The sequence below is a fragment of the Diaporthe amygdali genome (genome assembly GCF_026229845.1).
Source record: "Diaporthe amygdali strain CAA958 chromosome Unknown NODE_43_length_333103_cov_65_012416, whole genome shotgun sequence".
Taxonomy (NCBI): Eukaryota; Fungi; Ascomycota; class Sordariomycetes; order Diaporthales; family Diaporthaceae; genus Diaporthe; species Diaporthe amygdali.
In genome coordinates, this window is record NW_026517063.1 from 265,924 (window position 1) to 278,511 (window position 12,588).

Here is a 12,588-nt window from a genome sequence, read left to right on the forward strand (position 1 = left end):
CACCTCCCCTACTCAGGTGAGGGAAAAAAGCACACTGTACGGCCGTGCTACGTCAGCCGCACGTGGGAAGTGTGGGAGGAAGGTCACCGGCCAAGACAGGGGAGGGACGGGAGGGTGGAGCACGGGGTTCACCATCGCGGCTCACGATCAAGGAAGGGAGGTAGGGAGGGAGGGAAGAGAACGGAAAGGATGGGGAGGGTTCCATGCCCCCCACACCCTTCGTCTCTTGCCGCCCCCTCCCTGGTAACAGTCATATCGTGCCTATTCTGGTATTTGGACTACGAGCAAAATGAACAAGGAAAAACAAATCGGGAAAAAAGAGTTCCACCACCCCCTCCTGTAACGCCTCCCCGTTCTGGGAACAAACAGCACCCTGGGCCCAATGAGAGGAGCAGGAGCCTAACCCCCCTCCTTCGCTCCCCCGTGCGTATTTTTGCCGGGGGGCTTTTCGCCAAAACCTTCCCTCTCTCCCCTGCCTCTCTGCGTCTCGCCAGGTACATAGACTCCCCAGGCACACAGAGCCAGTACTCCTGTCTCCCGTATAGTGACCTCAGCAAGGGTGGGGAGGTGGTGGGCTAAACAGAACCACCCCCCCTTCCTAAAGAAGCAGTACTCTACAGCCCCGAAGGGGACAAGTGTGCGCGTGCTGCGTGCCATTTTGAAGGGCGGTGGCCGCCCGCGCCCGCCCAGGAACCGAGACCTCGCAGCACTTCCCGATCCATGCCCCTGGGGCTGCGCCAGCCCAGCCAGCCCTTCCCACCTCACGCACCTCATCCCTGTCAGGACTTCTCTTCCTCGCAGCACACCCCTCGCATTCCTACCCACCCAACCCCGGGTCCCTGCCACCCTGTCTCGGCTCGGGCCTTGGGCTTAGAGTTTTCTGGGGTGTGTTCGTGCGTGTGGTTGCAGGAAGGGAGGGGGTGGGAGGTGGTGGGACGGGTGGTCCCTTTTCCCTTCCCAACCCGCCCGTCGTTCCCTCGCGCGAACCACCGCGCCTGATTTGCCGCCGAGCCCCCCGGACGACGAGGGAGATTCCTGCAGCCCTCCCAACCAGCCCACACACACCCCTCCCCTGTCCTCGCCTGTCCTGCCGTGCGTGCGTGCGCTGCTGCTGCTGCTGCTGCTGCTGCTGCTGGCTCGTTCCTGCAGATGGGGCCGCACGACATGGTTGAGGAGCCTGCTGTGGCTGCAATGTACCTGTACCTGTCACCTCTGCCCCCGTTTTCCCACCGCGAGCCGCCCAATCATGGCGCTGCTGGGCCCAGAGCGTCGGGTCGGGCGGGCGTTCCCGCTCCCCAACGTCATCTCGTCTCACGCCGTGTCGACGCCGGCAGGGGGAGACGACGCGGAGAGATCAAATAAACAAGAAATCACCATACCTACACTCGCTCCCAAACACCGTGAACACCGCCCAATGTAGTCGTGAGTCGTTAAAAAAAACAATTCGTCAGAAAACCCCCGAGAGGAAGACGCAGGCTGGGCTGATATGCGCGCGCTCACACGCACGCCCACGTGTGCGGCTTGCCGCCCAACGTCACCTCGCTTGCCTCGCTCTGCATCTCCCCACCCCCCTCCCTTTCCCCCAGCGCGCATCCCCCCCGGCTTGTTTCCTGCAAGCGGAGAGTGTGTGCAGTTGGAGGGGGAGGGGGGCGTGTACCGAGAGATGTGCGTAGGGACCGTGATGTGATATGCAGCCCTACGGGGCTGGCTTCACCACCACCACCACCACCACCGCCACGCGCTCGTGTGTGATCCAGATTCAGATCTGGATCTCGCGTGTGCCTTATTTTAGTGTGTGTGTGTGTGTCAGATCTGCTGCTGCTCGTTCTCCTTTTTTTTTGCGCGTGTGTGTTTTGTCGCTTCCTGGCCCCCGTTGGTCGTGTTTCGCAGATCCCACGTGCGAAGAAACGGACAGGGGTTTTTGTTTCTTGCGTTCCTGGGGGGTGTGGTGCTAAGCTCGTGGGTAAGGTGAGTTTCCCTCCCCCCCTGGTAACTTTTCATTGCTTTTTCTCTCCCTCTGTTTCGTCAAATGAACGAACGACCGCTCTCGAATCGTCATAGAGCGGCAACTTTTTGTTTTGTGTGCTTTTTGCGTTTCTTTTTTGAGCCTGACCAAAACTTAAAAAAAAATTGAACTTGAAATTGACGCCCCGCGACTGATGCACGCCCGTTCGCTCGCCCCTCCGCCAGTCTGCCTCGATCTGAAATGATGCGAGATCTGCAAACTAGGCGGAAATTGAGCTGGAAGCAAATACATCTAGTATTCGGGAGAAGGGTGCCTCGCGCGCGCCTTGCTGTACTCCTTGGAGTGCTTTTTCGACGCCTTCGTCTTCAGTGATCTGCGAGTTGCATAATTAGCTATCGTTGCTCCCCGTAGTATTGGACAGAGAACGTCGTATGTGGCACAAAAATGCTGACCACTGGTCGCTAGCTGGGCTGGCTGTCCTGCTTGCTCCCGCCTGCTCGGCAGGGAGATTCGCGAACACAAAAGCCTCGCTAGCAAACCGAAGCCGCCAGAGCCAATTTTTGTGTGATTCCGTAAGGAGCTGAGGACGGGTTTCCACTCACGAGACCTTCTTCTGCGTCCACTCCAGGTTCTGGCGCACCTCACGCGCGTCGTCCATGCCCTCGGCAAATCGCGCCCGCGACCTCGCAAGCCGCGCCTGCGCCTGCTTCTGCAAGTCCAGCAGCTGGCGGTGCTTGTCGTTGAGGCGGCCGGATCTGCGATTTTGTTAGCATCTGTTTTCGTTTTTGCGTGTTTGCTCAGAAATTTGCCCCTGCGCCTCTCGCGCAGAATTAGGATCTCGGGAGTCCTCGCGCGGAGCTAAGCCAGTTTGCTCGCTCTGGCGAGAAATCTCCCGGCTCCTGAATCTGGGCAGTTGATTTTTGCTGCACCGCAGAAATTACGGCTGGTCTCCGTAATCATTGCGCTGAGAAGAGAACTGTAGGATTTCAATCCTCAGATAGAACGGGAAAAAAAGCTTACGTCTGCGCCTGCGTGGCCATGGCCTTGTCCAGGCCGAGGGGGTCGAAAGACTGGGCGAGATGCTCGTGCATGTACTCGTTGAAGTCAACGCCGCTGGCGGAGCGCTCTGAGTCGTATTCGCCGTGGGTGCTGCCGGCGTAGCTGGTAGTGGCAGAGTAGCCCGGCGTGCTGTAGGATGCTACGCCAGAGCCGGAGCTCACCGAGTGATCAGCCTCCGGAGGCGAGACTGAGTAGGTGCTGTCCGGGTGGTAGTAGCCCTGGTACTGGCCCTTGTGCGGGACCGGCATCGGCAGGGTGCCGGAGTAGTACTGTGTTGGCGAGTAGGACGACATGGTGGCTGGCTGGTGGTAGTTGTTTGTGGTGGGGGTGTGGGTGGGTTGGTGGCTAGGCTAGAGGAGATGACGGCCCGGTGGGGGGGAAAACTAAGTGGTAAGATGTCTGGTGGAGGGGAATTCCCTGAGTGCAGAGGATGATGATGATGCTTATGGTAGGAGGTGGGCCTCTTGTGAGGATGTCTGTGTGTGATGATGGAGGAGGACTTGGTGGTTTGTGTAAGATGTTGATGAAGGCTTGAGCTGGCTTGGGAGGGCAGGACTTGTTCTGCTGGATAGCTGATGATGGTGTCTTGAGGAGACTGAAGGAGGAAGAAAGAAGAACAAGAATGATCGAGCTCTTCCTCGAACAAGAAGGGCCTTTTTATACCTTTTCGAAGGCATCCCCCTGTCGACCAGAAGGGCCCCAGAGTCCCGTGATTCAGAGGGATAAGACATGTTAACTCTATTCGTCGAGCATGGACGGGACACCCCGCTCGAGGCAGGACGGGATAGCATGACGATGGGGACGACGATGGCCGGTATCCCTGCGCCTCGGTGTTTGATGGCCTCCTACCCGCACTCCCGCCCGCGCAGGGTCAGCCAACGGGAGCGAGGGGTGGCGTGGCCGTTGGGGGTGATCCCTGGAGCATGTTGACGAGAAGGGAAGGCTTCGGATTGGCCTGCAGGACGGGGGCCCATGGATTTGCTCAGAGAATGGCGAGATATGGGAGCACCGCGTGCATGTGCCGAGAGAGGCAAATATCACGGGCCTTGTATTGGTGGGATGTGGGATGTGACCCGGCGGTGGAGGAGGAGGGGGCAGGGCAGGGTAGGGCATGGCATGGCATGGCATGGCATGGCCGCGGAAGAAAGGATCGACTTGGTCCTAGCACGACCTACTATGGTCCACGGTGAGGTGAGCAGGACGTAAGGGGATGGAGTAACATGGGGGCAAAATGGCAAAAGACGGAGCCGGATCCGAAGCTCTCAGAGGCGGGAGTCCTGCAGCGTTTGACGGGCACATGAGGCGGGCAATGGGAGGGAGGGAGGGTGTGGGCGTATCGGGGGGCGGCCGGCAGCACGAAGCATAGGTCCGGACCAGGGGGGGTAGACTGGCAGGATCGCGAGATGGAAGACGAGATGAAGGTGGAAAAAATGGTTATGTATGGCCGAACGGACTAGGGTGGAAACAAATTAAAGAGAGAGGTGTGTGTGCGCGTACATATGTGTGTGTGTGTGACTGACAGGCAGGCTCTGGCTGGCTGGCTGGCCGGCCGGCTGGAGGTACAGTAGTCGGTAAGTAGTATGTAGGCAGAGGAAAGATAGGCATGGGAAGGGCAGGGCACAGCAGGGCAGGGCAGAGCAGGGAATCAAGAGCCGGCTAACGAGGGCTGTCTTGGATAGGTAGGTAGACGGGTAGGTAAAAGTAGACTTGGCTCAGGAAACATGGCAAGTCGACATGCAGGCAGGTCAGGTTAGTGGATGTAATGGCAGGTAATGGTAGGTAGCTCGGTGGTTCAAGGACAGGGACAACGCCTCGTGTGCCGTCTGGATCGTCTGATAGTACAATGTACTGTATGTATAGTGGGCATAGGAACCTTGGAAGACAGGGGAATGGCAGCAATGGCAGTCCATGGGCAAGGCCGTGGGCCGGCCAGACGTCAAAAAAGTCCGATCTGAAGCGCAGAGTTACATCCGCCGCTTTCTTGGGGCAGTCGTGGAGCCTTGTTGCCTTCCGTGCCAGAGCTTAGAACAGCAAGCCGATGTACCGGTACTCACATCGGCCGGCTGGGGGGGAAGGGGGAGAGAAGGGGAGGGGGGAGGGGCCGCCAATGGCCCCGAGGCGGAGTGAGTGAGTGAGCGCGTGTGCGTGCGTGCGTGCTTGCGTGCGTGCGTTTGTTGAAGCGTTCTGTCTGGCCTCTTGGATTTCTGGGTTCTGCATTGCGAGTTCAGATATTTCGTGACTTGCCAGGGGTATTTTCCATGACATGCAGAGGTGCATGAGTTCCACGAGTGGGTGGATCTTTTCTGGTCCTGTGCGAATACAATGTACTGTAGACAGACCGACGCGTCAAGGGGGGAAGAAAAAGAATAAATGCGTCCATGGACAAACCGGACTGGCCTCTGACACCGTGCATGCCAACCATTGAAATATGACATGTATGGGGCAGACAGACAGACCGGACAATTGGTAATGGCAATCAATGGGCGATGACAGTGACTCTGACCATGACTATGACTATGACGAGTGAGGCCAGAATGCAAATGCGGTCAGAGGCCAGGCCAGGCCAACCAAGGCCAGGTCAGGCAGAAGTGCATCAGGGTCGGGCCTGATAATGCGTGTGCCGTGCGTTGCGTGTGAGCCATGATGCTTTGGGCCTTTGGGCCTTTTTTGGGCGTCTGTGGCAGAGACACGGGTGCGCGAGTGTGCAGTGTGTGCAGTGTGTGCAGTGTGTGTGTGTGTGTGTATGTGTGTGTTGTCACTTTTAGTATTCCAATGGGAGCCGGACTCGGGACACCAAGCAACTGGGACCGACGCACGAACGAAACGAACGCATTACGCTTTACGCATTGGGGCAGCATCTCCTGTGCCGTCTCTAAACGGCAAGAATTTGAATTGGAGGGCCTGTCATTTTCCAGCGAGTAATAATGCCTGTTGGCGCTAGAGGACTGCTCTCTCTATGCCCGCGCAGTGCGCAGCCGGCCCTTTGGGTGTGTGCGTCAGGCCCCAAAACGTGCGGAATTTCGTTTCAATTGGGAAAATGTCAGAGGGCGCCGGTCTGATTGGCCCAGAAATCCAATCGACGTGGGGTATTATTTTTTTGGCTCAACTCAGGGTCGTCGCGTCTTTGCTTTTTCTCCATTTTCCTTTTTCGCCCTCTCAACCTCATCATCCTGTTTCCTTGTTGCCAACGGTTTTTTTCTCCAAGCTCATTTGGAATAGATCATCAACGCTGCTGCGCCAATCACGGCGGCAGCCATCAGCACAGTACCACCGGGGATCGAGTGGCCATGTAATATGTCCGCAGGTATTATGTCCGCATGTAGCGCGACCAAGGCTAAGATACGATACAGATGACGACCTGCATCTTTCTGCTGCATTCTGCTGCATGTATCTACTACATTGAAATTACCTAACCTAACCTGCCTACCGCTCGTCCTCTTCTTCTGGGTCAGGTGTCAGATGGGACCTCCCAAATCGCACTACTGTATACACAGCACTCTACTTATCCTCTTTGGGGGCTGCATATGAGCTGACTCCGAGCTTCCTCGACGGCCCTGGCCCTGGCCCTGGCCCTGGCTCTCTGGCCGGGCCCCGTCTAAGTCCTAGGCACGATCGAGTACCTGCAGATACTCCAACGGTCTATACTTGCGACATTGTACATCACCAAGGCCGGCTGTCTGTCCCTCACCGTCATACTGGAACACTGAGATAGTGTGTCTGTGTTTTCTTGACTGCCTCTCTTGCATCTGCCAGATCTTCCAAGGTCAATATGGGGCAGCATATTGAGTTGGAATCATTCCAGATGTCCCCTGGTGCACAGTGGCGTCTAGAGTGTCCATCCCATCAATGCCACAGCCTGTGACATAGCTTCGTCAGGTCGGCAAAGTCCACTCCGGCTTGATTACTGCAGCTACATCCATAGATACAGTGTGCGCCAGCCCACCAGCCACTTGCGACCTAGTCTGGCCCGGCAAGTCATCTGCGCCTGCAGGTGTAGAGAGGATCCCACGATGCTCATCAAATCATGTACAACGTATGCATGGCGCAGGAGAACGGGCCCCACGCGTATTAAGAGCAGCAGCAGCAGCATTATTAGCAGCAGTAGAGATTTTCTCGTCAGTCTTGACGGCCAGAACATGAGCCCCGGCATGGGCGGGCGGGCGGGCGGCTGAGACAACAATCCCGTGGGTGCATCTCATACAATCAATTCTTAACCAATGCCGTCCTTCTCAGCCCTCAAGGGCGATGAGGACAAGACTTGCCGAGTTGGACAGAGCCCACCCGACCATCTCGCATCTCGTAACCCGACAAGGGAATCCCGTGATACGGTGTAGCTGTCACCATTTGCCGCCGCAGAAGCCATCCGTCCCTCTGGCTGGTCAACCCGGAGATCTCAAAGCCGCCTCTTTCTCTCTTTCCCTCACGCACCCACGCACACACACACACCCACGGAGCTTGCTTACAGGACCACCCCGGACCCATAACCCGTCGACCAGTCCACTCAGATAACGCAGACTGCTAGTGTCGAAGGGGGGGTCTCTCGCGCATCCCATCTGTCCAACCCCAACTTTTGCCATCAAACGTCGAGGGGCCGGCTCATGTGCCAACCGCCAGTCATCCAATGCCCGAGCGAGCAATATATGTCACCGCTTCCAAGGTTGCGGGACATCCAAATTGCTCCTCCTCTCGTATCAGCTCTTCCCGCGTCCGCCCGTCCGTCAGCCCGAGATAGAGAGAGTGTGCGCGAGAGAGCCGCCAGACAGGCAGAACCTTGGCAGAAAACGCAAGGCCGCGGGGGAGGGGTAATACTAAGAGGGACGGACCCAGGGAAACAAAGTAAAAACAAAATAAGCCAGACCTGTGACCTGACGGGCATGCGAGGCCAGAAGCGATAGGGCCGTTGCTGCCCCTCCAAGCCTAAGAGAGCCGAAGAGTCGGGATCATGGATCAACGCCAGATCGGCTCTCCATCGTCTGTGCATACATACCATACACTAGACTAATGCTACTGCCATCGCGAGAGGAGAGAGAGAAGTGCGTGTGTGTGAGTGTGTGCGTGTGTGCAACCGACAAGACAGACAGGCAGACAGACAGAAAAATGCCAATGTTCCTTTGCAACGGGCCAATCCAGCTTTTGCCCACCCGTGTGGCCCGGGACAGACAGACAGACAGACAGACAGATAGACAGCCAGCCCAGCCAGCCAGACAGTCAGCCAGCCAGCTCCCCCCCCCCTGGTCGGCCTTGGGAGCCTAGCCCGCCCAAATACTAGGCAAGCCTGGGGCGTGTTTGCCTTCGCTCCCAACGTGATCCCAATCCCACCCTCCCCTCCGACCGATCTAGATACTAGACTGTGTGATCTCTTGTGTGTCTGTCTATCTTTCTTCTCGCCGGTCCCCTTGGACTTCCGCACGCGGCGTTTGGTCATCATGTCATCACCGCCAGAACCTTCTTTCAACTTTTTTCCACTCTTCCGCTGTTTCAAGTTCCGTCCCTGTGTCTCTCCCCCACCACCCCCTCATGGAGTGACAGGAGGAGGTAGGGGGGCACAACGTGGTCGAAACCACGAATAGATGGTCTGAATGGGATCGCATAGATTTGGGTGGGAGGTTTACAAAGGCACGCAGGAGCTGTGATAGGACCTTTCAATACCTGCCCCCACCCCCCTCTCCAACGGTCCTACATGTGTCCCACAGATGAACAAGATGCGTCCGACATGACAGGTTGCATGCTCAGCCGGGTCGGTAGCAGCAGCAGCAGCAGCAGCACTCAGCGTCCAGCATTTACCTTCAAAGTGAGCTGAATGAAATTACGAATGGCACATTCACTACAGGCATAAGGCCCGAGGCTGCTGCTACCTTGCGCCCCTTTGGCTCGGCGGGAGAAACACAGCCCTTGCAGCATGCCAACGTGACGGCTGTCACGGTGTCGTTTTTAATTATTTTATCTTTTCCCTCTCCCTTTCACGCATCGATCGGCCATGTAACCTGGCGAACACTCATTCTGGCCCTGGTCTCGTCCCACTGTCCCACGGTCGCTCAGTCGCGGGCACTAGGATCGCCCGATCGATAGGACGCGGGCAATCTGGGTAGTTCCCTTTCGACGAGAGCCTGGCCGGCCGTTAATCAATCTATCTGCCAGCGCTGCCAGCGCAGCCAACCTCGTGGCCTCTTCCAGTGGAGCGGAGACGAGAGGATAAAAAGGAAATAAAGGACACGGAAAAGCAGTCCATCGCACAGACAGGCGGCCGGGCCTCCTCCCACACCGCCTCGACGGACTGGCTCATCTAGGAAATTCAATCATCCAGACCTCAGTCGGGAGGAGGGTAAATCACGGAACCAGCGAAAGGGGCGCCGCAGCAGTTCTTGTTTCGGGCCACGTTGGAGGCTGCTGCAAATCGAGAAGAGAGAAAAAGAAACGAGACAAAACGGGCGTGCAGCCTGCAAATCAGACGCCGTCTCATCGCATGTGCCTACCCTGAGCCCCGGCTCCCGGGTGCCAGCAGGGAGGGAGCGCTCAGCTCCCCTCCCGACGGCGCGGGTAGGGCAGGTAGACTTTCTGGGGAGGGAGGAGACACACGTACCCCACGCGCACACACACGCACACGACGGGCACCTCTTCTTCCTCTACGGCGTGCGCGATGGCTCGGTCGACGAGGCGTCGTGCCAAGCATGCGAGACCTGCCTACTCGAAAGCGGTGGCATCGCTCTCGTCCGAAAGGGGGCAATGGGGGCGCACATGCATATACTCATGCTCAGCCCCTCGAGACCACCATCTCCCGGCATATTATCAGCGACAGCGTTATGGCCCCCACCTCCCGGTCCTCTTTCCCTTCTCTCATTCTTGTGCGATGGACCAGCGGTCCAGACGTAACCCACGGAGCAGACAGACGCTCAGCGCTCGGCATCTTCCGGACGACGTCCGCGGGGAGAGGGCGGATTGGAAGGCGGGCAAGTCCCATGCCGTGCGATCATCTCACAAACGACGCGGAGACACCGCGCTCGAAACGACCTTGCGACTGCTGTGGGCCCGAGGCCCCCTTCTTGTGGCACACATATCGCGGTGCGAAACCGGGGGCGGGGGCGGGAGGGGTTTGCTGCTGGTCCTGGGATGGTCGGTCGATAGCTTCCCGCTTTTCTCGCCATGAGGACTGGGAGGGCGGTTTGTGTGTGCACCGGTTTTCCGGATGGACCAAGAGTGTTCCTCTTCAGTTCATCTGTTTGTTCGAGCGGATGAGCGTGGAAAGACAGCCTCGCCGTACGTTTGATGCCAGCCAGCCAGCCAGCCCCGTGCCCGGCACCAGTTCTGGAGTATCGTATTGTTTCGCATGTTCCACCGGCGCTTGTCCCTCGTACGAATTGGGAGCTGTTATCTTCCTGCGACGATGTTTTATCTGCTGAAGACGCAGACCACACACACGATGGGCATGTTGACTCCAGACACATCATCCAGGCTGAGCAGCCCTAGCCCCTGGAGGCATCCGCCTAGCTACCTCATCCGTGAGGAGGGGCCATGAGGGAATGGGATGTCTGACTGTGCTTTGCTGGTCAGGGACCTTGATCGGCATGTCCTGGCGTACACTTAGGCGATGTGCCTGCTTCGCAAGGTGGGATACATCTCGATCAATTGACTTGTATACTCGCCGATCCTCCGACTGGCGTTGACTCCTCGTCGATATCATAAACGCCGTCACTCATAGGATATATGTAGCGGGCAACAATGGGCGAAGTCGCCCTCCATGTCCTGTCCGGAGGCCACCACAGCAACCATGTTCTTTCCTTCTTGTATTGGTGATAGCAATTATGAAAAGCTCGGCACCTCGTCCCTTTTTACTTTCCATGTCCTCTTGACGAATTTCTCACCATCTCTGTGATGGTTTTTCCATCCACTCAGTCACTACTAGCACTGATCGCGTGACAAAACTCGCGCTTTCGCCAGTGCTCAAGTGAGAAGTGAATCCTGCCTGAAGCCTGAAGGGCACTGAAAGCATCAAGTCAACGCGGGCATGAGACCGGCCGTGTTCACAACTCACTTCTCAGAGCGATGGACACCTCGATCCAAGCTACCGCACCACGCACCGCCTAGCCTGTAGCTTCAGTGATCTATCTGATTTGTGACAAGGGGCTTTGTGTCCAGCCATGCTTTTCGCAAAAAGGAGCCTTCGAAAAGGGCACCTGACATGTGCGTGCAAGGCTGAAAGACTGAATTCGAAGCGTACCTGTCTTCTGATCTGAGTTGAAGGATACGATTGAGGAAGAGAGGGATACTGACGTTTCATTCTCGCGCTGGAGAGTGGGGAGAGAAAATAAAGGTCCTGACATGCGCTCTGTGTCTGTCATCCACAGTAACGAATCGTATGTGTTCCTGGAATATAAACCGAACAAATGCCATCCGATCTAGGCATGGCGGGTCAATGGACTGCTGAGGAAGGGAAAGAGAAGTAGGCTGGGCCCGGTCTATGGTTCACGGCCAGAGGCTCTCAAAAATCTTTTGAAAGACCGTCATGGTGATCCAGGAGCTCAGCTACGATGAAGCCACTCCTGATTCCTCGAGCGTTGGCTGAAATCATGGCAGAGACGTGAGCATAGCCACATCTTCTATGCGGATGAGTTCACACGCTCGAACTGTAGCATGTGACGAGTTAGCAGAGACATGGACGAGTAAGGTAGGCTCCCTCTCCCTCTCTCTGTGTCTTTATCTCTTCGGTCTCTTTTCAAAGAATTCGGCCACCATACTTTCCTCTTGAACAGCATCCCATGCTCGCCCCTTCTGTCCCCGGCGCCAAATGTCATTTTAATCAGTCTTCCAAATCAACCTTCCATTTCCTAAAGGTCTGAGTCGTCTCCATGACAGTATTGTTGGCCAGGCGTGGCTCCAAGAACATGCCCTCGGAACACGCCATATTGTCCAATCCTCAAGCAAACGGCCAACTCAACGCCCTGCTTGCAATTCCGACCATGATTTCCAAATTCATCCCATTTAATCCCTTGTAGCCTGCGCACCCGCCCACCCCTGTCAATAGCCTCTCTCCCCAAGTGTGTTGAAGCGAGACGGTAGCAACTCTAGCCCAGTGATCTGCAAACATCACGAGATAAAACGAGTATTACAGCCATTCATTCCCCAACAACCAACACCGTCAAAGCCACCAATCCAAGTCTACTTTCCACTCGTGAACTTTATGGGGTCCTGACAAGGTTTGATTTCCCTCCTTTCCCACCGTTCTGGGTGTCCTCATTTGATTATAAGTCTAAACATCCTGTTCCTAGGCAGGCTATGTATGCCTCTTGCGACCTTACTAGACGAACGGACTGGGTGAAGTCAAAAGGTGGTTTGTTAGACAATGTAGAAGTCGTAGAAGTTGATGATTGGTATTGAGGTGTTCTATATGTGTATATTTATCTTACCCGAGAGGGATTTTCGAACTGCCTGTCTGGACCTTCACCGCCATCCCAGTCACCCAAAACCAACCAACCATCTATTCATCCATCCACGCTCGCCTTTTATGCTTGAAAGGAGGTTGGGGAAGGCAACCGCCTTTCGTTGAGACCACCGCAGACGCCCAAACA

The 12,588-nt window shown here is 56.4% G+C and overlaps 1 protein-coding gene across 1 annotated transcript; it reads right to left on the reverse strand.

Moving 5' to 3' along the window:
- Positions 1-2,257: 2,257 nt before the first annotated feature.
- Positions 2,258-3,318, reverse strand: J7T55_000079 (uncharacterized protein; the record flags this gene model as incomplete). The annotated part of the gene is made up of 3 exons (XM_053134292.1): positions 2,258-2,339; positions 2,569-2,721; positions 2,987-3,318. The coding sequence occupies 3 exons, from the start codon at positions 3,316-3,318 to the stop codon at positions 2,258-2,260; spliced, it is 567 nt and encodes a 188-aa protein (XP_052987979.1).
- Between the last annotated feature and the right edge of the window lie 9,270 nt (positions 3,319-12,588).